Here is a 25,098-nt window from a genome sequence, read left to right on the forward strand (position 1 = left end):
TTAATATTGAACGTGCAGTTAAGCTTAATGAAGCAAAGCTTGGTTTACAACTTTGGTCTTATTTTAATCGTTTTGCCCATAATTTCTGTCAGTTATGATATCCACACACAATAACTGCATAGCTCTGGACACACAGTGGCATCGCTACATTAAAATCCAGCAGGCCAAAAAGCATATCAGCAGACAGACAATCTGACAAATTGTTTAAACAAGACCAATTTATCTTGAGTACTTTTTGGAAGAATGTCAGCAAACTGGAAATGTACAAAATGAAGAGGAAAACTATTTGTGCACACAACCATTTGACTTCTTCCCGCTAGTTCTCTGCATCCCCACGCCTTGACAACTTACAGGTTGAGCCCAATGGCAATATCACTCATAGGAATGACGGCCAAAACCTCGATGATTTTTATTTCGTCTCCATCTCAGCTGCCAAGCTTTCAGCGCTGTCATGTCTTTTCTTACACACTCTCTGAATCAGTGAGCACTGAGTGATGCTGAGTATACATCAGCCCCCAACAGAGAGCACCAGCCCACAAGACAGAATTTTTATTCACAAGAAGCAACAATCGATGATGACTCATTTGTTGTATCATCTATTTTAGCTTAAGGAGTGACATAACCGGCAGTCAGGAGATGTTCCTGTTTCTCTGACAAATTGATGGCCGGCCGTTCACTTGACATTTTCATCAAAACTTCTGGACACCGTTCAATTCAGCACCTTATGTGCCGAAATCTTTTTCCTAACTCATAGCAGATGGCAGTTGAGCTGTGTGGTGGCAGCAAACTTTGGCTGTAGCGACGAGATCCAAAGAAATATCTGTAAACGAGAGCTGAGCATATGTGCTTTGCTAATGTTTCATGTAGGGATGAAAAGCATAACAGACACAAGCAAGGAAAATGTTAGTCTACATAATTAGTAATTCTCAGGCGACTGTATGGATATACTGTATACCATGGTTTGGGTGAATGCTGTATTCTGATTGGCTGCAGGGTGTAAATTCATTTCTAATATATGGACACTTATGGAACTTAACTCAAACTGTGTGTTCACTTTTGTTAATTAGCAACTGAACTTGCCATCTCAGGCTGCGACCGACAGAGCACATGACCTATAATTTCTTAATGAAAATCTTATATTGAGATACTAATTGGAGGACCATGAGATGACATGACTAGTTAGCTAGTGTTGTAATAATAAAATAAATAAAATAAAATCATATTCACTTTGGTTAACCATAGACAAGAGTATCTTGATAGCATAACATTAGCTTACCGGCTAAAATCTAAGATGAAGGCCTCAGTGAGCAGAGTGGACTAGTATGTGGATATAAATCGCTACTTTGGTCCAGACTGAAATATCTAAAGGGCTATTTGATAGATTACCATAACATTTGGTACAGAATGTCCATGGTCTCCTGAGGATAAATGTCACTGACATTGTCGATATCCTAATTTGTCATCTAGCACCATCTGCAGGTCATAATTGTAATTCAAGATTTAAGATTCAAGAGGGTTTAACTGTTCAGGTAATTCAGGTACTTCCATAAAATGTTTATATTATTTTAACCCCAAGCTAGCGTTGTTTTTAAACATAACATAAAATTATATTTACCTCAGTCAAGTTATTGGCTTTTAACCTTGCTAGCATAACGTTAACTGGCCAATAGCTGAGCTGCATGCTTCATTAGGTTGAGCGGACTAGTTTATCTCCTTTTGCAAGGTCGTATCTTAGGTTTGTCCTATTTACTGGAGCAGTGAACAACATTTCCATTGCATAATAACCTTATGGGATTGTAATGATTGTTCCAGGTATTAGTCAAACCCTCAGGTGTTGAGTTAAAACCTTTTTGATTTTGATCATAAAATGCATGAAAATATAAACTCATGGTCTCCATAATTTTTTCTTTCTTTGGCAGGTGACAGTGACGAAAGCTGGATTGTTGAAGCCCTTTGAGGTTTCCATAATGCTACGCACAGCATAGGCCTGGCCTCCATTTATTGTCCATTAATTCTGATAATGGACACCTTTTCAGTCATTATCTCATACCTTTGAACTATTTATTCATAGCTACCGACTTTACCCTCAATACAAATTTTGAAATGATAAAGCTTTTCTCCAAAATGGATCTGCCATGCTTCAGAATATAGATCTGCACTATAATGATTTAGTCTTTTCATAGACACCCGACTTGCTCACTTCTACCTGTCGATGCTCAGACACGAGGCAGGGCGCTCTAACCATTGGCTTGTTACATCTCAAAGTCTGACTCACCGAAAAAAAAAAAAGTCCATTAGTTCGCAAAGAATTGACAGCTTTCATGACAGCTGCATTCGGGTTGCTTCCTCTCCCCTGGTCCTGCCCGTCAGACTGAACGAGCTTTATTTAAAAGTACAGTAAAACAGTAAAGTAACAGATGGACAACTCGGAGGAGCTGGTCTGAAGCTCTCCGGGTGCCTTGTTAAAGATCAGCGAGGGTAAACTGTTGCACTGACAGATCAGAATAACGGCGGGCAACTGGCCATCCACACTTACACACACACACACACACAGACAGCTTGTCCACACACACTTTCACAGACTCAGAAAGAAAAAAAGCACATTTTAAGTCTCAGAAAATGTGATTTGTACATGTGCACACAAATTTAAAAAAACATTCACACACAAATGTGTACCTGCATGCAATCACACGCAAGCACACATTCATACATAAAGATATACGACAGGACCGCATACACAACAAACACACATTACGATGCTGCCGCTGAACAGAACACTGCTGTACGTCTGTGTGTGTGTTCCAAAACACCTGCTCCTTCAGCTTGGCCTGAGGCACACTGCTGTCTGTACTCAGTGGGGGTTTTCAAGGTATAACTGCTGCACACACTGGGGAACACACACAGGGGGAATAGCTCATGGCTGTCCCGCCACCCGCTGTGTGAGAGGCAGGCTCATTTTCCCACCCAGTGGTTAGCCTCTCGCTTAAGGGAACATGCACATCACAGAGCCTCCGGCGAATGCTTTCACACACACACACACACACACACACACACACACACACACACACACACACACACACACACACACACACACACAAACGTACCAGTCTATCAAATCAGCTGCAACTTGAATGTTTTTTTTTCTTTCTTTCCCAACAGGAAAGAGGGCGCAGCAGGGAGACTGCTGCTGTCAGTCACACATTTGTAGAAAAACAAGGGCAACGAAATGTCAGTCAGAAAATTTGGTTTGTGTCAGGAGGAGACAAAAAGGTAGAGGGAATAATGTCAGTCACAATCAAACAGGCTCACGCTGACAAACACAGAGGAGTCCTACCGTTGGCGTCGCGGTAGTAGGCATGTGTGACACTCCGGAAACGCTCCTGTCCAGCAGTGTCCCAGATCTACAAAAAAGAATGAACAACGGGATATCTTGAACATCATCACCATCAGGCAGCATATTATTTAGCCAACATGTTCTCATGGGACGGCATATGAATAGCAGGCCACTTTTAAGAGCAATGCATGTGTCATATCATGCATTTTAAGCGGTTTGCTTGTCATCTGACAACACTGTCACGTGATTTTCAACACCACTGTGACATTAATAAAGACGTAGTCACAGTTTGTTTTGGTTTAGGCATTTAACTACAAGGTTAGGTTCAGGAGAAGACTGTTGTTTTGGTTAAGTAAGGGATAATGCCCGACGAGGTGTCCTTAATCAGGAATTAATGGACTTCGCTGAGGCAACCGTTTCACATGTCATGATATTCTTTTATTATAATTAATAATATCTGATGACTCTGAAAAAAAGTCCATGAATTTCAGAATTTATTATTTGGTATTTCCACCTCTGCTTCAATGACAGCATGCACTCGACCTGGCAAGGACTCTGCAAGACTTATATTATCCCAGCATGATTTGACAGTGTTCCACAAAGTCTCTTCTCCTGACACAGAATGATTGGCTTTCTCATTATTCGAGTGCCCTCTATAAATGTTCAATGGGGCTGTGGAGGGAAGTATATGATAGTCATGACTGCTTGGTCTTCTTTGGCCCTGAGGTGGAGACCATTAAGTGTAGCTGTCCAACTCCAGAGGAGGCAAAACACTCTCAGGCCTGAAAATTGCCACCGTCATGTTTCGCTGTAGGTATGAAACACTGTGGTATCATTCTCTCTCTTGTTTGGCTCATTGCATACACCCCTCTGTTACTGCCATAAACAAAAATCATTAAATCAGACATTTTTTTCAAGTCATCAGGTGTACATCAGTCTAACGTTTGTCGAAATGGGAGCAGCGCTTCTAAGCCATCATGACATAATGTTCTAATTCAACCGTTTTGTGTTAGAGTTCTTAAGTAGTTAAAAAGTGCGCCTGTTTCTGCAAGTTTCATTAAACTCCTTCCAGGGAAATCACTGGAAATATCACGTTTGACAGATAGACTGATGGATGAACACAGATCCATTAAAGATGAGAACTATGACGGGAGAGAACGTGAGTGTTGTGTAATTGAGGTGGAAAACTCATCAGACAGTATCTAATGCTGCTCTTGAACGCCGCGGATTCATCAGCGCCTCTGTCTGTCCCCTCGCCGATAACTTCCAGGCCCGATAATCTGATGGAAAGTCGGCTATTCCCTTTAGTGTCTTCAGTCAGGCAGAGCAGCAGGCTAATTGACTGATAGAGATTAACGAAGGCCTCATTAAGTCATCGTTTGGGCTCCCCTCGCCCTCCCACTGCAGGCGATGAAGATGTATGGGAGGTATTTTCACCATGCTGGTGATTTGTACAGAACACGGACGTAAATTTGCCCTGACGAAAATGAGAGCAGATGCTCTGTTTAAATAGACTAAAAGACTATAGCTGGATCTGTGTTGTAATTCTTACCTGGAGCTTCACCTTCACAGCGTCGATGCTCATTACTTTATTCTGAAAGACAAAAGAAAAACATCACGGTGAGAAGTTAAAGAACTCGATAGACACTTCACACAAGTGAGTAAAGACAGCTATATAAAACATTGCAGAGGCATAAGAACCTGACTAAATGATGCTTTCGAGGGCTGCCAGGGAAATGGGAAGCTCTTTTCTCAGAGGAATACGTCTGGCAGAGTGATTTCCAGTGGCGTAGTGATGTGTTATGGCCGGCTTTTTGTGACCACAGCTGATGTAATGAGGGCTTGGCCTCCGCCGCGAGACTCGATCTTTTAGCACTGAGATGTTGTCAGCACACTGTACTACCTCCTGCGCCGATGTACGCACACACACACACCTTTTGTCATGATGAAAACTTTTGTTTCAGGGAGTTGCATCATAAACCAACACCATGGCTGCCAAGCAGTTTAACATAAAGCACACACACAAACACAGTAAGGAGGAACAGCTTTTCAATACCTCTGCGATATCTTTTCATGAAGAAAATACTTGGTTGTAGGGATCTTCAGAATGACACCAAGGCAATGGTCACCAGTAGCAGTAGCTCATGCATTATATTTTCTTTCCAACTATTCTAGTAGATGTAGAGAAAATCTAATTTTGCCATCTATCATTACAGGGGTTGAGATAAAATTGGCAAACAAGATGGATGAGTACACCGCCTCGGTCAGGACCCAGTGGGAATATCAGGAGACCCTGTCTAATGTGTTTCGCCGAGATAAAGGCAGAGATGCATCAAGGAGGCAGGTTTCCAACTGTTGCGGGCGCAAAATTGTTCTTTCTCTGCATTCTGAACATGTTTTGTTACCCTATTGTGAGATGCGAACTACTCAGCATACATCACTGCCCATCAGAGGCTTGCTGGGATGCCACTGCTGTGTTTGATGATCATCCCTAGGCGCTTCATACATTTGCTCCATCCTGACAATCATCCAGTATCTTCCCTCTTGGGACAAAGTATAACCGGATGGTAGAATATCTGCATGCAAATGCTTTGGTTGCATGCACTCTAATGTTCCCCAGTTGATTAGACCAGCAATTTGCTATTCAATAGCCTGCTTTCTGTCTCTGTGGAGCAAAATACGAAGACAGAGAGAGCTCTCCAGCTGCACGAGCAGAATCAGCTGTGGGGTTTTTCTGTTGCACAGGAAAAAGTCAGTTCATACAATGAGTCACTGAGATATTTTATCTTAGCTGATTGCTTCAAGAGAGGAAAATTCTGAAATTTGACAATTAAACCTGAAATTGACCATTCGCTAACTGCTTCCACAAGCAGCGATTATCCAATCCTAGCATAACTGTAGTGGATTTGGATATCTCCATTCAGTATGCTGAAGTAGTGTGCATTGGGCTCTAGTAAGCCAACACTCATAATTATTCAGATGTGCCTAAGTGGTGAATCATCTTTATTTCCCCACCTACAACTCCAATTCCAAACCTGTTGGAGAGCTTATTCTAAATTTATGATGTCAGCAATTTGTTTCAAACGAGCTGGGACAGGGGCAACAGAAGACAGAGAAGGGAACGCTCGGAAAACACCTGTTTGAGACAACAGGTAAATGGGTTAATTGGTAACAGGTGATAGTATTATGATTGGGTATGAAAAGGCCAGCCCTGAAACGTTCAGTGTTTCACAAGCAAAGACGAGGTGAGGCTTACCTTGTGAAACACTTAAATGCCATCTGGAACAATTCATAAAACAGTTGTTGGTAAACACAGTTCATTTGCAAATGATAACATTCTAACAGTCTTTATTGACGTCTTATAAAGTGTCCCAAACTTATAGGAGTCTGGAATGCCATTACTTTAAAATAAGGTTAAGGAATATGCTTCAAACAAATCTATGTTCGCGACTAGTCCATCCACTGGAAAGTATCTCCCTACTGTGTGGGAGTCCTGGATGTTATCAAAGTTAAGGCTAACGTTAGTCTCCGTGCCGTGCTCTTTATTGGAACAGCTGCAGCCAGTGCTAACCGAGATAGTTTTTCATTTTCCAAACACCTCTGTAAGTCTTATCTCGTGTAATGTAAAAGTAAAACACACTTTCTGAAAATAAGCAGTTTGAACGTAGGCTGGGAGTGGGAACCCCGCCACCATTATTACTGTAAACTGCATATGTGCCATGTGAGAATGGAAAGCTTAGCAGGAAGGGAAACAGTAAGGCGAGGGGGGATTAGTGAACAGTCAATTTCACTTCAAAATTGAGAATCCATGATAAGAACAGCCATCTAGGTACTTCCCCTTATTGCTAGCTTTAACATGAAGTACATGTTGCCACACTGTGAGTCAAGAATTTCAAACTATATGGTTAAATATACTGATGTGTTGAACATTTCTGCATGTATGTCTTTCCCGAGGCCTGTCAACGTGAGAACAATTACTTTTGTTTCCACACAACATCTGTAATGAGCAGAGAATAGCTTGGAACTACTGTGGTTACATGGTTTTGCATTTTCTCTTAAGGTCCAGTAGAGCCAAAGACTAGAGTGTCAACATGCTGATCAATAGTCCAGCTACTATTGGATGTTTGTGTACATTTTAAAGGCCAAGCAACACCAGAGCGAGGGATGAAAAGGGCGACCAAGTCCTTCTCCTTCAGTGAAGATGAAAAGATACCAGTACAGTAAGAAGGACTATGATGGGAAGAAAATAGCAGACCTACAGATCATTTGGGTTTCATTAAAGCAGGAAAGGAGCCAGCAACCGAAAACATCAGATCTGTTGCCCCAGTCTCAACAGCAGAGAAATTGAAGTTATGATTGCTTTTCACTCACAGATACAAAAAAAAAAAAAAAAAACATTTTCATTGAGGCAGCATATCCAGTCTCTCAAACGCAGCTTACCACAAGTTGGTCGGTCAAACAGCAAGGAGACCTCCCCAGTAATGAAAGAAAGCTCCAGAATTTACTGTGAGGGGTGAAAAGCCATGTCAATGTATACACACATAACACATAGCTGGTTCATTAAACCGAAATGATTTTTTTTCGGTGAAGTGGAATGGAGCGAGAGACAAATTACAGGCTGGAGCAACACTGCAGGCAGCCAGTTCCACAAGTGGCTCATACAAGTGCAAATAAAGCCTTACCTTTCCCATCAGTCTAAACCTTTAAACCACCAAGGGAGGTGAATAACATCGATCATCTTGTTACAATGCAGTGTTCTGCTGGAAAACCTTGAGTCCTGGCATTCGTGATGTATGCCACTTGACACACACCACCCGCCCGCATACTGTTGCAAACCAAGCTGACCCTATAATGGCAAAGATGTCGACTGATGGCAGTCGTCCCACTAGCAGAACATTACGCCCCTCCATGCCACAAAAAAAAGTACTGACTGATATCTGCTGAAAAATGACAGAGCCACAACAGTGCTTAGTGATAATCTGAGAAACATGACAAAGGGCTCAAGGCGTTGACCTGGCCTCCCAATCCGAATTAGTGCTGGAACAAGTCCGATCCACGGAGGTCCTCCCACAGGACACAGAGCATCCGCTGTTAACACCACAAGACACCTTCGGGGCGGGCATCCATAGACTTGACTTGCCCTGGCACATCCACATCACATCACATGGATGCTTAATTGGATTGGGATCTGGGGAGTTTGGAAGCCAAGTCGATGACTTGTGCTCTTTGTCACACTCCTCAGGCCATTCCTGAGCAGTTTTTACAGTATGGCAGGTTGCATTGTCCTACTGGGGGGAAACTGCCATCTGAGTTCTATTGCCATGGGCGATTGTACTTGGTCTCCAACAGTTTTTGCGTTGGTGGTGTGTATCAAGTGGCATCCATATCAATGCCAGAACTCAGGGTTACCAAGCAGAACACTGCCTTTTAAGAACATGATCAATACTATTCACTTCACTAATCAGTGGCTTTAATGTATTTCTGATCAGTGTATTTCGTCACTCTGCTTAATGCTGCATTGCCTGCCTCAAGTTTCTTTAAGTCTACATACTTTTTTTTTTTTTTTGCCTTGGAGTTAAACTGTAGATTCAAAGGCTGGGTTGTTGAGTGTGAAGCCTTGAGCATTGGCTCATTCTCCAACAACATACTTTCTTTCATTTTTAACGCATGTCATGCATATTGCATGGGATGGTGCGAGTTATTGTTAAGTTTACCTTGGAAATGGGAAACGCTTAACATCTTTTAAGCCTCATTTGCTGCATTTCTACTGCAGTAGACAGAAAAAAGCAACTGCCAAAGGGCGGGAGCAAACAACGAGGTTTATGCCCACCATTGCTTGGGAGACTGAGATGATGGCTTGTGCTGTTTTTTGGAGGGTTACAGATAATAACATTCATTAGCAATGGAAAGAACATCCCTGCAGGGCACAACATTCACTGAAAAGGAAAGGAAGGACCCTTCAATGCCTCCTGGTACCAGCTGTTTAAATAGCAGCCGTACCCAAAAACCAGCATCAAAACTCAGCCACTTGAAGTAAATGTTAAAGTTACAAAGCACGAGCCATGTTTAATTTTCCTAAAAGTTTTAGTCCATGTTCAGACAGAAGACGGCCTGTGTGGAAAAAAAAAAACAAAAAACAGCAGCAACCCTGACACCTCATGGTCAGATCCACCGGTGAATAGAAAAAACAGAACTTGAAGATCTGCGTTACACTCTGCATAACTCCAGGGATAAAAATTTCATTTCAAAATATTTAACTGTAATAAACTAGAAATGATAGATTTAGATATGTCATATTCTACAGGGAGCAATGAGCAAAATGTCTGTTACTATGGATAACAGAAATACAGGATCCTGGAGTTGAATAAAAATTCACACTGGGTGGATTGTACAGGTGTAGCTGTTCCAAATCCATTTGCTGCTGCACTTTGGCTCCACCACCAAGGGGAAGTGTTAGCACTCTATTCAAAATGTCCAGGCACAGATGTTTTAGGGCTTTCAACAATTATAAGTTACCAGTAATGGCTAATGGAGTCACTGAAGGTTTGCTCGAATGTGCAGTTTTATCTGGTGGAGCTGAAACACCTGTGTTACTGTCTGATATTGAAGTTGGAGTGTCTAGGTGACACTGTGTTACTAATGTTTTACTTCACACCAGAGTAAAGATGTTAGCAGCGCTGCGTGTAGGCTGGGTGTTTACATAACTGTGAGTCCATGCACAGCACCATCCTGCAGAGCGTTTCAGCTCTGATGTGAAGTCAGTCAGATGTCTGATGAACAGAGGTAGATATGTGAAGGAGGTTTTATGAATAAATTCATGACTTACAGAAACGCGTGGTTCTGACCATGGACCGCTGTTTTTCTATTCAATGAAACTAGGCAGATTATAGTTTCCTGTTTTAGACAGAGTGCTGTCTTTTGTTGTCTTCCAACCATTTTTGTTCAGTTATGTTTATGATAGGCAACCTATAAATGAAGTTGAGTTTACCTGTCTATGTCTTGTGCAACTTGTTTTGAGCTCAGTGACACTTGTGAGTGAATGTCATCGTTGGTCATCATTTTCCAGCAGGGTCACTGATGAACTGTTTTTTTTTTTTTTATATCCCTGCTTCTTTTCATAGCTATTGTCTTATTTGTGGGAGAAAAGTAATCCAATCAACCAATCACTCAAGCACTATGACTGCAATGTCTATCAGGATCATTGTTGAATTGGGTTTGAATCAATGTATGAAGTACAGGGGTTCTTGGGTTTCTGGGACCCTTTTAATCAAAAACAAAACGTTATGCACATGTTCTGAAGCCTAAACCACTTCTAGAAATTACACAATAAAAAATATATTGAAGTTCAAACAAGTGTGGCATGTGATTGCAGTGTGCTCTGCCTCTGCATATTCAAATATCAAATAAAATATATGAACTCAGTATATCATTTAAAAAACACAGTGCTTCATATTTCATAGCAATGTCCTCACAATATAATAATGAAATGTTAAACACTAACAGCTAACAGCTAGCTGCTGCTGTAGTTTACTTTTTAAGGTAGCTGCTGCTATGTGCTAGACACAGTCAGATTGGAATTCAACATAAAATGACCATAGTTAATATTGTCAGCTGTTAGCCTTTAGAATTTAGCGTTCAGCCCCCTGCCCCCAAAAATCGCCATTGCACACACACTAAATCTGCACTCGCCTATCTATTGTGTTGCTGAACTGGAAAAGCAAACAGAAGCCAAGGCAGCTGTTGTCTCGCTGTATGATATACAAGGACATACATGTGAACAGTACACCTGTAGACATGTAGACACGAACCCACACACAAAAAACATAGTTGGGCCGGTGTTTGTCATGCATCTCAGTATAAAAATCAGTCCTCAAGGCCAGAACATTTCAGAGTAAAAGCCTGTTATGTAAGAATGAAAAAAAAGCCTTTTTGTATTTTTCCACTTTTTGTGGAATGCAAAGAAAACACACCTGAGGTCCGCTCAAGCCCACAGCTACAGTGAAATAGCAGCTTTACAACGCTGATGACTGAATGTCATTACAGACAATTTCACCAGTAATTCAATCTTGGAACGCTCCAGACGCACCTCATATAATCACAGATGCATTCATTTGCAAATTAATTCATTCATTACAAATCAGCAGTTGAATATTGATCCATGTATTTAAAATTGCAGAGCAAAAATTAGAGTTGTATAAATGTAGTGACATGCCTCTAGGCATGGGAGTGTTGGGTGACATGGGTCCAGACTGAAATTTCTCGACAAATATCAAATGATTGGTTTTATCTTTTTTTTACCAGACATTCGTTGTCCTCTGAGGATGACTCAGATAGACTTAAGTGATCCCCTGACTTTTCCTATAGACACATCATAAAGTCAAAATGCAAGATGCAGCATTCTTGTGAGGGATACCAGGATTATCTTGGTTGAGTCAAACTCGTGTTTTCAAGCCACATTAATTGCTTACCAGGTCTTCAATCCAAACAACATATAATCATGAGGCTACCTATATAATCAACTCAGTGACCTATATATTATTTGCCTACACACATATAGCCTGCACAAATTAAAGGTCCCATATTGTCGACAGTGAGATGTCCTGTCTATTTGATTATACGCGGGACTATAGCAGTGCTATAAAAATAATGTGAAAGTCTCAAATTCTGTATACGTAAGTATAGAATACGTAAGCCTGCTCAGGCCTGTGAGAGCTGACCAATCAGAGAAGACTGGACTTTTAGGGAGGGGTGCCTTAAAGAGACAGGAGCCACAACAAAGCACTCACACAGAGGGTGAATATGGGTGTTGCAGTAATGGACCGTATGAGAGAAATAATGTGTATTTTGAGCATTAAAGCATGTAAAAAATTTCTAGTATATACCCAAAAAACGGATATGATTTTCTGCATTTCATTACTTTTTCAATATTTCAAACACAGCTGTCAAAGTCATCTCGGTTTCTACTTTACTGCTTCCAGGGCGATTAAATGGTAATGTCACACTCTCCCTGAAGTCATATAGTCAAAATAGGAGGCTTTACAATTAACTCAAATCCAAATCTGAAGTATGAGTGAGTTTAGTCAACCTTCTGGAGCAGTCAAGCACTGAGCAGGGGAAGTGGTACCTGATCTCGTAATTATGATAATTGTTTATCATTCTTACCAAAAACATCAGAAAAGTTTGTCAGATCCTAGGAGTCTTGACCACACCACTGTCCATGCACATTTTGCAGCAGCAAGTCAGATTATTACCCATGTTTACCCTTCTACTTGTAACTGAATACATATAAATGAATAGTTGTGCAGAAGTACACTCTCTCGTCCTCTCCTTTATAACAGTAAGCAACAATCTGCATGGCCACTGTTCATGATTATGCAGCATGAGGCTCCAATCTCATCTCCCTTCGTCTTCTCTCCTCATATAGTCTCTGTTTCTCATGCTCCTTCCTTTCCCTCCCTCGTTTCAGTCCTCTTACATTATGATCAGTTCTCCCAGACATGCTCAATCATGACAATACAATAAGTGATCGACGTGGAGAGCAGAGGAGGGAAGGACGTCTGAGAAAGAAGTCAAAACAGTAATTAAACAATAAAGTTAATTATGTGCGAATAAGAGCTAGTGTTTCTTTTTGTCTCCGTGAAAAATATCTTCTAAACAGCCATCTGTTGCAGCAGAAAACTACAGTCTCAGAGGGCCGTTTTTCTAAGAACAGCATCATAACAAAACAAGCCCTCTGGTCGGACATACACAACAACAACGAGCTAAGTGTGAGCTCAAGGATGACGACAGTCCAGCCAGCAGGCACCTTGAACCAAAATCCAAATTAGCCCCCAATGATGTGTGTCAAGGAAAACTATTAAAGTAAAAAAAAAGAACTGTGATATTAGGATTCATGGAGAGTTGTATCTCGTTATTTTGTTGACTAAATGTATCCTTTGATCATTTGTTTGTACATGAATTTCTTTTCAAAATGGGAAGTCAAGTGTGTCATGTCCAATTCAACCAACCAAGCAACCCATGTAAAGAGGCTTCCCATAAAGAGGCTGTGCCCTTTCAGCGTGTCACCTCTAAATGCACGACTGTCACGCAGAATTCAGCAATAACCATGTAGCGCAAGCTAGCTAGTTAGCTACTGAGATGTGTTTGTTTTATGCAGGGTTATAAAAATATATATAAATACATTTAAACAAGAGAGAGGTTCTCATAACCCTCAGTTTGAAGACTGCCTCTAAAAAAACCTCTGTTTGGCAGGCCCATGAAGGCTAGGTTAACACGAATCAGGATGAGCTACAAATAGGTGTGAACATGCATAATGGAGGGGTAGGGCTAAGTGGCATGGGCAATTGGGTGTATTGGATCGGGCCCAAAAGTCAACACTGACTTCCTGTCACTTGTAAGTAAGTTTACTCACGTATGTGGCTGTGGCTCAGGGATAGAGCCAGTGTCTTGTTATCGAAAGGTCGCTGGTTCAGTTCCCCTGACCGAAATGTCCTTGGGCAAGAAACTGAACTCCAAACTGCTCCTTGATATGCTGGTCGGCACCTTGCATGGCAGCCACCACCATAGGTGTATGAATAACTGTAAGTCACTTTGGACAAAAGTGTCTGCTATATATCCTAAAATGTATGCAAATGAAAATACTGTAAGTGAAAAATGTCACAAATACAATGTAACTTAGCTTATGTACGTAACTAGCATAGGAATGTTTGTTTCCCTCAACCAAACCAAACTGCTACATCACCTGAAATGTCACCTGTTGAACTATTTGATGTGATACTGGGTTGAATATTGAACAGCATGAAGTATTTATCCATGCAATTCAATAGTCATTAGTAGATTCACAACAATCAATGTTCAAGTCTGGAAAAGAAACTTTGACATTACAAGAATTTTACTTAATCAGGACTGTGTGGGTGCTGTCTGCTCAGATTTGATTGGCAGACAACTGGCAACATACACAACATCGCAACTGTTGTCACATTTGGATTGATAAACTCTGATTGGTGCATTGATATATATATACAGGCACTGCATGACCATTTTCCAGCTAAGCCCTATCCTCTAAAAAACACTAACAGAAACACACATAAATCAAACAATACAGAAAGTCATAATTAATTTACCCAAAAATGTGTGCTCATTTAGAGCCTCATGGCCACCACTCTATCACGCAGTGTTTGATTTAATAAAACATCAGCTCGTCTAAATGGTGCGCCCATTTCCCTTTGGCTCCTTGTCCCAAAAATAAACTGAGAAGGTTCAATAAATAGCTGTAGAAAGCAAATGTTAAAAAGTTGACACTAAAGAGATCTTAAGTCACATTTTCTAAGGTGTGTGTGTGTGTGTGTGTGTGTGTGTGTGTGTGTATGACGTGTGCGCGTGTGTGTGTCTGTGTTAGCTGATAAGCATGGCAGCAGGAAAAGTGGCACATTATGGAATGGGCTTTGACAGACTGACATTTTTTCTAGTGCGCTGAGCAGTGTGGACGCCCACACACTGTCGCGCACTGACACACAGACACACAAACGGGCAAAAAGCTAGGAACACCAGCACACACACACACACACACACACACACACACACACACATTAGGCGGCACTTACATGTACTGAACAATTATATAGCACAAAAAACGCGTGGCTGTTACAAAGACAACACACATACACACACAAGCACGTCTCAAGCTAAGAATAAACCCACAAACACCTACACACAATGCTGAGCAATTGGAAAATGTCCATTAATATTCAACAGCAGCCTTTAGCATTAGACACTTCTAAGCTATCTGTCAATCAACCTGCCAGCCCGGCTAGCCCTTACTTTGAATATATATGAGTAATCAGGTGCCACAAGCAGTCCACCCAAGTCAAAAAAGGAGGAGAACTGATCGATTAGAACACCATGGTTTTCAATCTGTAACATGCTCTGGGCAACAGTAAAGAACAAAGTGCTTTGGACGTGCAGTTTCTATTGGCCATGGTGTAAAACCATATCAAAACAATGTATTTTGCCTGAGTTCCTTTGAAAACCAGCATCAACAGCCAACTTACTACTAACACTTGACTCACTAGTATTCATCAATCCATTTCAAAACCTGCATTAGTGCTGTGGCTCCTTCCCAATAGGCATTGTGTTTTTCATGTGTCACAACCAAGGGCACTGAAGGGTTCCACTTCAAAAAACATGCAAAGATAAACATGTTGAGGTCAGGGACTGTTTGGCAGAATATGTTAATACGTGAGCACCTTGAGATTTGTTGTTAACGTGAGGTTCCTACGCAACTGGTTCAGACTCCAGAAAGTGACCGTGCCTGGACAAGAAATAGTGAAACAGAGCCCGACATAAAAAAAACACAAGGTGTCGTTTAAACACTTTGTACGGATTGAACAAACAAGATAGAGAGAGAGAGTTAATTTGCAAGCTTGCTATGATTGAATTGTGTTGCCTTTGGGCAGAGGCAGGTCGATTTCCAGCTTCCAGTCTTTGTGCAAACTTAAGGTCTGCTGGCTCTAGTTTTCTAGTTAGTGTACACACATGAGAGTAATACACATTTTCTCATCTAATTCGCAAATAAGCAGATGTCAAACTTTTCTATTAAACCCTCCATCAACATCTACACTGGATCCATCATTTCACAACCATCTTACAGACCACTACAAAATCCAGTGTTTCCCACACATTCACTTATTTGTGGCGGTCTGCCACAATATCAACATTGGCCGCCACATATTGATTCTCTATTTTTGGAGCTGCGCGTCCGTTCTCACTCACTCAAGACAGCACCCGGCAGTGGGTAGCATGATGTTATATACTCCGATACAGTGGATGGCGGTGTGGTTTTTAGTCTGCCGGTAAAACCAACAAAGGAGAGGACGACGACTAACTCAGTTGGCTTGACCGTAACTTCCTCTGCAAAGAAGACAGCTGGCCTCACTGGCGAGCTCAAGCCCCCACAAAGAGCGCCAGGCCTTGAAGGCAGTTTTTGTCGTGGCCAAGCCGTGTAATTACATCGTCATGTGATGAAGTCAACATTGTGAAAGATGTGTCTGTAAAACAGTAATAAAAGCCTCACAGCCCGAGCAAAATTACTTGTTTTACTTTGCAATAAGCCAGAAGTTAATTGACTCGATTGCCGGAAGTCTTGCTCTTTGGCACCCCAGCTGGACTACCACCTCCACAATTAAAGTCTGATTCTGTGGGAAACGCTGAAATAAATTCCTATGACAGCAAAACAATTATTGTCATTACTGGAAAACAATATGTCAATAGTCAGTTTAGAGTCATAAAAAAACTAAGTTGATAAATGTCTTACTGCAATGCATATAGACTTAAAGTATCAAAACCATTACCGCTCATAATTAAATCATAGGTGAAGCACTCGCCTATTGATTAAAACTAAAGTGTATCTATCCAGTTAGATACGCATGAGATGGATGAATAGCTAAATCTCATCCGGTGACTTTATGTGTTCATAAAACCATGACTGAGACGGATGCAGCAAGGAAAGTCGGTCAAAACTGAGCCGGGCAGACATTCTGAGCAGTTTGCTTTCCATTTCTCTCCCTAATTAGTTTTGTTGACCTGGGGCTTTGTGTTAAACCTGTCTGACCATCTGCCCTTTTTCATTTTTCTTGACCTGCCAGGAGCTCAGCAATTAACTTGTATTATCCACATCCGAAGCATAAAAATGAGACCTGCGAAATGCGCAAAACCAAGACAATACGGCAGCATGAGGGGTTTCGTCCAGTTAAGCACCTCAGCATTGACCAGTCAGACGGATATTATGTGTAGAAAAACAGCCAGGTGCTTGCTTCTCTGGCAACATAGCAGATCAGACAAAAATTCATAGACACGAACAAAACTGTCAGCGTTTGGCTTTCAGCAGCTGTTAATTTTCTCTCCCTGGCTTCTGCTCCACTATCAGGAGGTAAACAGCCAGCTAACTATCAAAAAAGCTTTCACAACAAACACCCACACACACACACACACATACACACACACGTCAAAACCTGGCTGTGCTAATTAGTGCTGACTTAATGAGAGTTAATTATTTAAGTTTGCTGGCTCTTCAGCTTTTCAAGAAGAAATGAGGGCTCAGGTAAAGACAAATTAAGAGAAAAGCCCAGAGTGCTTCTAGGAGACGTGAATACAGAAACCACCACAGGCACTCATCTGACAATGACAGATGTGCTCTGCAGAGGTTACCGAAATCAAAGGTTCAGAACTAAAAGGAAATAAAAGAAAGTAATTTCCTCGCGCTGGCCATAGGTTCAAAAAAGCAGTGTGGCATGAACACCCACTTCGTCCCTTTGTCAAAGAGGTGGTCCTGCCAAAGTCTGCACAGTTATTGTTAGTGAAAGAGCTACTTCACCGATGAGAAGGACACAAAATAATTCAATCCTCAGCCGACCACACAGCATAATATACCATGCTGATTTTCATTGGGAATAGATGTGACATGAGGGTACTTTGTTGCACCTCACTGTCGCACCAAATTTCGGAAAAAAAATACAATGCTAATGTTTTGCTAGACAGAACCATCTGGAAACTGTTTGTGCTGGGCAGAGGGGGTACAGTGGGTGATTTTTTATTTTTTTTCCCAGAAAGTATCTTCCTGCTGTTCTTGGTGTAGGTTCGCTAGGGTCCAAGTACAAGGTCAATTTATTGTAGTTTGTTAAACAAACAAAATAATGGTAGAGTCCTTGAGTCCTGCTACATCTATTTAACAGGATGTCGAGTGTTGTCAGAGATGAGGTCAGCAGTCTCACAGCGTAGGGAATGAAGCTGCTCTGTCGTCTGATGGTATGGCAGCGGATACTTCTGTATCTTTTGTCCAGGTAGCAGCAGGGTGGACAGACTGTGGCTGGGGTAGGTGATGTCTTTTAGTATCGTTGGGGTTCTGTGCAGACATCTCACTTCACAGATCTCACTGATGCTCTTTAAATCAGTAACAATGATGTTCTAATGGTTTCAATCATTCACTGTAAAGCCTCCTGTCCTAGGTCGTGCACTAACCATGCCAGTTTGTAATGTTTCCAGTTAGGATGCTTTCTACTGCTTCTTTGTTAATGTTGACCAGTATCATGTTTCTGAATTTAACCTTCTTTTCCACAGGAAGTACATTCTTTTCTCTGTTTTTTTTTTTAAATAGTGTGGTGATGTGTGATGACCAAGATAGGTCCTCAGTGATGGTAATTCCAAGGAGCCTGTAAATGTTCACCTGCTCCACCTCACCTCCACTGATGTAGACAGGGGTGTGTGTCTTTGCCTTCAACAATCAGCTCTCACACACACCTCGGGTGACCTCGTCAAACAGAAGGAGCAGCCCGCCTTGTTAGCTTAGCAGTCTAGAGGAAATGGACATTTGTTCTTGATAAAAAGCCAACACAGCCAATAAGATAGCACACTCGGACGGCAGACGCATGCATATTTAATGTCTGGTTTATCATTAACTCGAAGATTATGTATAGCAGTGCAACCCAAATCAAGTGTAAAAGGAGTTCCTCATTCTTTTAGCACCTTGTAGTTTAATGTGGTAACATGCTGTTGTAAGAAGTTTAAGCCATGTTGTTATCGAGGATTCCCTAGCATACAATACAAATCCCTGGTAAACGCTATGCCTCCTTATTATGTAGCATGTTACCAGTATCTTGCCAAAGTTTTCGCCCTACTTCTTGTTCCTATGGAGTTTGAATACACTTAAAAGTCAGCTTGGATTAAAGTGCTTACCAAATATTTACAGCAGACTGTTACTATAGCCCTACAAAGCAGCTAGCATGGCTGTAGACATGGCTGGACCCAGCGATGAGGTCACTGAGGTCCGGACCTTGGTATTTTTTTTCCAAGTAAACATGTTCCAAGACAACAAAGCTGTCCAATAATTGCCTAAACATAACTCTACTTGAAAGATACAAAAGCACTTTACCACACTAAGATAACCGATTTCATCATCTGACATGCGGCACCGGAATAACGGTCGTTTATTGGTGTACATACATAGAGAGAATCATTTCAGTAGCCTCCGAATTAAATGCTGCAGTCACTTCTATCAACTGACGATGGGGGGCGCTACAAAAGCAAAGGAACTATGAACCTAACTAGACCATTTTAGGTGGATAGTTTGCAAACGGAAACTAAGGCGGCCAAGTGAGCGGTGGATTCATAGAACTGCTCTAGGTGCATGTTTTTGCCTTAGCTAAAGAGAACTTCTACCGGCTGTGTGTTGTCCAGGTTGCACTAGCGATGTATGAAAACTAGCTCAAGGCTGACCCAATATGTTATGAGCCGATTTCAACAACACAACTAATCTGGGCTAATTCACATCGAGCCTCAGTAGATTAAAGTAAGTGGAGCTCAATTTTTCCACTGGCTACACAAGAGCTCCTCTCCTCTGCCCTCCTCTCCACTCACGTTGCTGTGGTATAGTACAGAATGGCTCGCACCCTGCGTCTGGCAAGAAGACCAGCTAATCCCAGATTTGTCACCCTCTGTGACTCCCTTTCTGTCCCACTCCCTCTCCTCTTTCTCCATCCAATTCTTTCCTGTAAAGTATGTCACATTTTTTATTTGTCGTTTCATAATAGCACCCCCTAACAACACCCCAAGCTCTCCCTTTCAAACCTTCATCCTCCCCGCTCAGCCACTCCCACCCTCCTCAGATTTGTGTTCCCTTGTGCTGTGCTCTGGCCTGACCTCTGTGATTTCTGTGCGGCTCCATCCATCGATCAAGTCTCGAAATCTTTAACCTTTTGTTCCCTTTCACATGTCAAGCTCCTGAGCCAAGATCCTTCTCTTTTCTTTATCCCTTTCTCCTCACATCCCAATCCATGTGATACCCCGTTCAGACGCCGACTATTCCCTCTGTAGTCCAGCGTAGCTATGCCTAAAATGAAATATGTCTGTCTATCTCTGAGAAGCCTGGCTTAAGGTTTTGATAGCCAAAGACCCGCCGAGGCTCTCTCTCTCTCCCCCCTTCTCTTTCCCTCTTCTTTTCCTCACTGTCACAAATCTCAGTAAAGATTTAGAATCGGGGGCAGCCAACCACAGTGAGTCTGACTTGTCCACTTAGAGCTTGGTCTGTTCCGTTTTTCTTCTTTTTACATCGCAGGGGGACACATTAACATTCCCCTAGCCTCTGCTTTTAGACAGGTTCCCAGTGGAAAAAAAATCAACCACTGCTGCTGTGAAAGAATCTGAGTGAGGACTTAAGAGTATATTATGATATCCCTTCCATGCCAATTTTAATAAAGCACACTTGTGTTGCCTCTGGACGCAGTTGAATAGATCTGCAACCAATGAGAGCAACGAAACACGTGACATAGCGCAGAGCTAGTTAAGGTGACAACACAACATGCACAGCTTAAAGCATAGATAAAAAGGCTTGGTCATAGTTTACTACTAATGTTAAAGGCATGAGCCACAACCTGCTGCTGTCACCAACTCAACTCTACAATTGACCGTAGTGATATTATTCCTGCAGCTCAGACTGGAACCAATATGCTTAAGGGTTCTCCGTCCCATTGTTAGGTCACAGGTCACACATCATTTTTCCATTGTTAATATAAAGAATTGAGCAGCTTTAAAGTTACACTCTCTCTCTATATATATATATATATATATATATATAGAGAGAGAGAGATAGAGATATATAGAGATAGAGATAGAGATAGATAGATAGATAGATATAACCCTAACCCTCCCATCAGCGATACTAGAATAGTAAGATGTCAACACAGAGCTCAAAGGATCCTTAAAGACCCCCACCCCAGCCACAGTTTGCTCATCATGCTGCCATTCGCCAAAAGATACAGAAGTATCCATTTCCATACCACCGGACTACGGAGCTGTGTCTTTGCTGAGACTCCTCAATTCATCAACACTCCACCATCGTGTAGCACAAAAGGGACAACAACTCACATTTCGTTGCACAACCTATACTAGTGTTGTAAAAGGACAAACTGAAAAATTGAATGATTCTTGAACCTTGATCATATATTTGGCTTAGGGAGTTGTTGCCAGGCTCATTCCCAAAAAATATTTGGATGCTTTCTAGAAGGTACCGTGGGGTGCTTTCTGGTTCTGTTTGGGCATAATAAGACTCAACAGCCCTTCTTATTTTATGTGTGCAGCATGTAATGCCCCTATAAACCATTCAATCCCTACCAGACCTGACAGTATTATCCAAACAATAGGCTGCAAATCCTATTAGGGCATGTCGTATTCTTCCAATAAGTCCTACTGGGCTTTAAAACTTCTGCTTAAGCCCGAGTGTTATCTCGCTGAAGGACACAGTGAGCAAGCTCTTTCGGTTAAATTTTTCTAGGAGCACTGTGTGATATTGAAGCATTTTGTTGAGGCTTTGATATTGTTAAGTAAAGAAAGTAGCGGCTGACAGCTTGATGAATAGTCGCTGTGTAGCTGCGCGGTTTGACGAAGATGAGGGAGCTTTCTAAAGGCTGGCATCTTCGAGATGTAGTCCTGCTCGGCTCGTGTGTGTAGGAGGGAAAGTGTCGCCTGATAATCAAACGCCGGAGAGTAAATTGGTTTCACGTCCTGGTAGTTGTTGCCTGACTCCGTCGTCCCCGCCTTTATTTTCTTGGAAACCAGAGTTTGATTATTGTGATTACTGAGCGGTGCTGGCATTTGTCCTCACACTTTCAGAGAGAAACAAGAAAGGGATGGAGCGTAAGAAAGGGAGAGGGAAAGATAGATAGAGCAGATCTGCATGTGTGTGTGTGTGTACACAGAGGGCTATACAAAGGGAAAATGAGATGAAGGATGTGAAGATATGAAAGGACAGAAGATAGAAATGGTGTCTCGGGCAACAGAAAATCTTTATTCTGTTCGTGCAGTCATGCAGTTCATTGCTGTCTTGCTTACTTGAGAGCATCTACAGTGTGTGTGTGTGTGTGTGTGTGTGTGTGTGTGTGTGTCTGCGTGTGTGTGTCTATGCAAGGCGGTAACCCCCCACCGCTCTGCTGTTCATCCCTCCCTCTCCAGGGTCTGAAGTGAGAGGCTGTGTTACGCTGTGATAAAGGAGGAGCATTAAAAAGTCAACACACACACGAACATTCACACTTTGTGGTTTGTGCACGTTTTCCCTAAATTAAGTGCACTTCTGTGCTTTTCAAATTAGTCAGGATCCACCATGAGTTCAACAGATTTATTTTATTCATTTTCTTAAATAGCACTTAAATGTGTCTTGAAAAGGCATCGGGGTTTTTGAAGTCTTCACCGAGGAACCTCCTGAGATCGTCTTAGAAAAACTCAAACGAGTCTTAGAAGCTTTAATTTTGACCTTGGATACTGATCCAGGATGACGTTACTGTCTGTGTGTACTAATGTGGTTTCATTCAACTTGTGTTCATATAGATCGAGAGAGGGTGAATCATTTAAAGGAAAAGTTTGCCATTTGTCATTAAAAGATAAACTCGAAAAATCACAGTTTAATGGAATGAATGGCTATGTGTCAGTTGCTCGCCACTCAGCCAAGACTCTAGGAAGTTAATGGACCTTACCATAGTCTAACACATAACTCCCCGAAAAACTTTGATTTGTCGGTTATACATTTCCCATTTTAAAACCTACGTGACAGCTGCATGAAATCTGACAAATTGCCTCCAGTGAGGAACCCAGTGGCGAAGTTGCATTGTGGGTCATGTTGGCACTAGGTTTTGAAAAGCAGTCAACAGGTCTAGCATTGCGCTATAGCATAACACCTTTGGCCTCAACAAATGATGAATAACGATACAGCAAAACCAGAAATAGCACCTTTTTGTTCAACACATTCTTCCTTCTTTTCAAAACCTGGTCCCTACATTACCCACAATGCAACCTTTTTCACATACGCAGTAGTACTCCCCAAGACCTTAAACACGCTTTAATGTGTGCATGTTAATTATTTTGCACCGATGATGACTGTGAGTATATTCGTGCCTTGATTTTGTGAGGACAGTACACAGGTAACCTTTGCTGAGGCGCTGTACTACTTGAACACTAAAATACAGTTCAAGTCTTCAAACATAAGGGTATATAGGATGTTGCCACAGAGCACAGGCACAATGCTTTGGAGAGAACTGAGACGTCTTGAGATAGTTTGCTCTGTGTTGTATTTCAATGCAACACAGAGCAAACTCTCTCAAGCAGCGTGCTGATCGTGCTCGTCAGAGCTTTGAGCGCCATTTATCATTGTTCAGAGCAAATACTGTACCTGTACCTCTTCTTCATGAGCCCTTGAGTCCCATTGATTCACAGCAGCTGTGGAAATGTATTTGCTGTTTTTGCCACATGAGAGGCGCACTAGTATTGTTCTCATAACATTTAAGTTACAACTGTTGTCACTTCATCATCGTGACAAAACAATAGATGATTTGCTGCGGGAGACTGGTTTGATCATAACATAGGATAGAGGATAATGTTGTAGAACAACAAACTCAGCGTTACATAGACTGCAACATAAAAAAGGTTTCATGTCCTTATCATTACAACACAGTTCTCATCCTAATCAATCAATGTAAACTACTCTTCAAACATTCTGCAAAAGGCTATTTCCTGCTAAATCTTATTTTATTATCTTAACGCTGGATGCCATATCCTGACATGGAGGTCCACGAGGTAATAATAAATGAATTAGCCTGCTAAGCAACAGCTTTTTATTCAATTAAAAGATGAAATTGCAGTAAAGCCTTATATATAAAGTCAGTTTTCACAGAACACTTCAACAACAGTGACTCAGCGTGCTGTTTACTTAGTTTACAAAAAAACTGAGACATAAGCTGCAGGGAACACATGGTGAGTCTTTATTCTCATAAATCTTAATGATAACATCAACAAGAAGACAAGACGAGACAAGCAGAACAATAAGTGCAGCTGGAGCACACATACATGCAGTGATATTTAGTCAGTGAAAACTATGAGGAAAAATATTTCTCTGCAACCCTTTTCCTGACAGAAATGTGTCTGAAACTTAATAAAAATAACCTGTGAAAACAAAAACTATGACATATGGTATGATATTCATAAGCGCTTAAAAGTGAAAATCAAAAGAATGAACATCAGCAATTTTGATACAGTGCAACTAAAATTGTGACATGATCAGGGACGGATCCCGAAAAGAACACAGTGTATACTTACATTTCTGAAGAGGCAACTTAACAATAACATAGGCCTGGCTGTGGAAGTGTGGCTAACCTTTCTTTCAGATTTCAGTCTTTTTAATTTACAGAGATCTGGTCAGGATTAACATCACGAAAAGTAAATGGTCATGGATGTTCCCTCAGTTAGCAGTAACATATTTGATAACAATTATATTGTGTTATCCAATTTTTTACTTCTCAAAATATAAAAAAAAATTCAGGCCAAAGCAGCAACATTTATGACAGGATAAGGTAACACTTATGCTTAACACTTTATTTCTTAGTTGCATTTATACTATTAAATTTGTGTACTGGATTAACCCCTTAAGGAACACCGTTCCAACATAGGAACACCCTTGTTTTTGGACGGAAACCAAAACCTGTGTTCCAACCTCTGTAACTCTGTGTCAGTATGTCATAGAATCACACTTACACTTCTAGACTTGAGGGTGTTACCTTTCCAATGGTACCAAGCACATCCCTGAGTCTCAAACTATGTGGGAGCTGTCATGCTTTTAATTTCGGTATGTCATTTTGGAAAAAGAACCTTAAAATGGGGGCGTTCATTAAGAGGTTAATGTAGGCTTTTAACATTTCTATTGATGATCACTAAATAAATGTTTATATTAT

The 25,098-nt window shown here is 41.4% G+C and overlaps 1 protein-coding gene across 1 annotated transcript in view; it reads right to left on the bottom strand.

Moving 5' to 3' along the window:
• rab26 (RAB26, member RAS oncogene family) overlaps positions 1-25,098 on the bottom strand; it is a 103,255-nt gene that overhangs the window by 48,565 nt on the left and 29,592 nt on the right. The window contains exons 3-4 of the mRNA XM_030400675.1: positions 4,887-4,928; positions 3,335-3,401 (exon numbers count right to left, since the gene is read on the bottom strand). Coding sequence (XP_030256535.1) covers positions 3,335-3,401; positions 4,887-4,928 — 109 coding nt within the window. The remainder of the gene's footprint in view (positions 1-3,334; positions 3,402-4,886; positions 4,929-25,098) is intronic.

The sequence above is a fragment of the Sparus aurata genome, chromosome 20 (genome assembly GCF_900880675.1).
Source record: "Sparus aurata chromosome 20, fSpaAur1.1, whole genome shotgun sequence".
Lineage (NCBI taxonomy): Eukaryota > Metazoa > Chordata > Actinopteri > Spariformes > Sparidae > Sparus > Sparus aurata.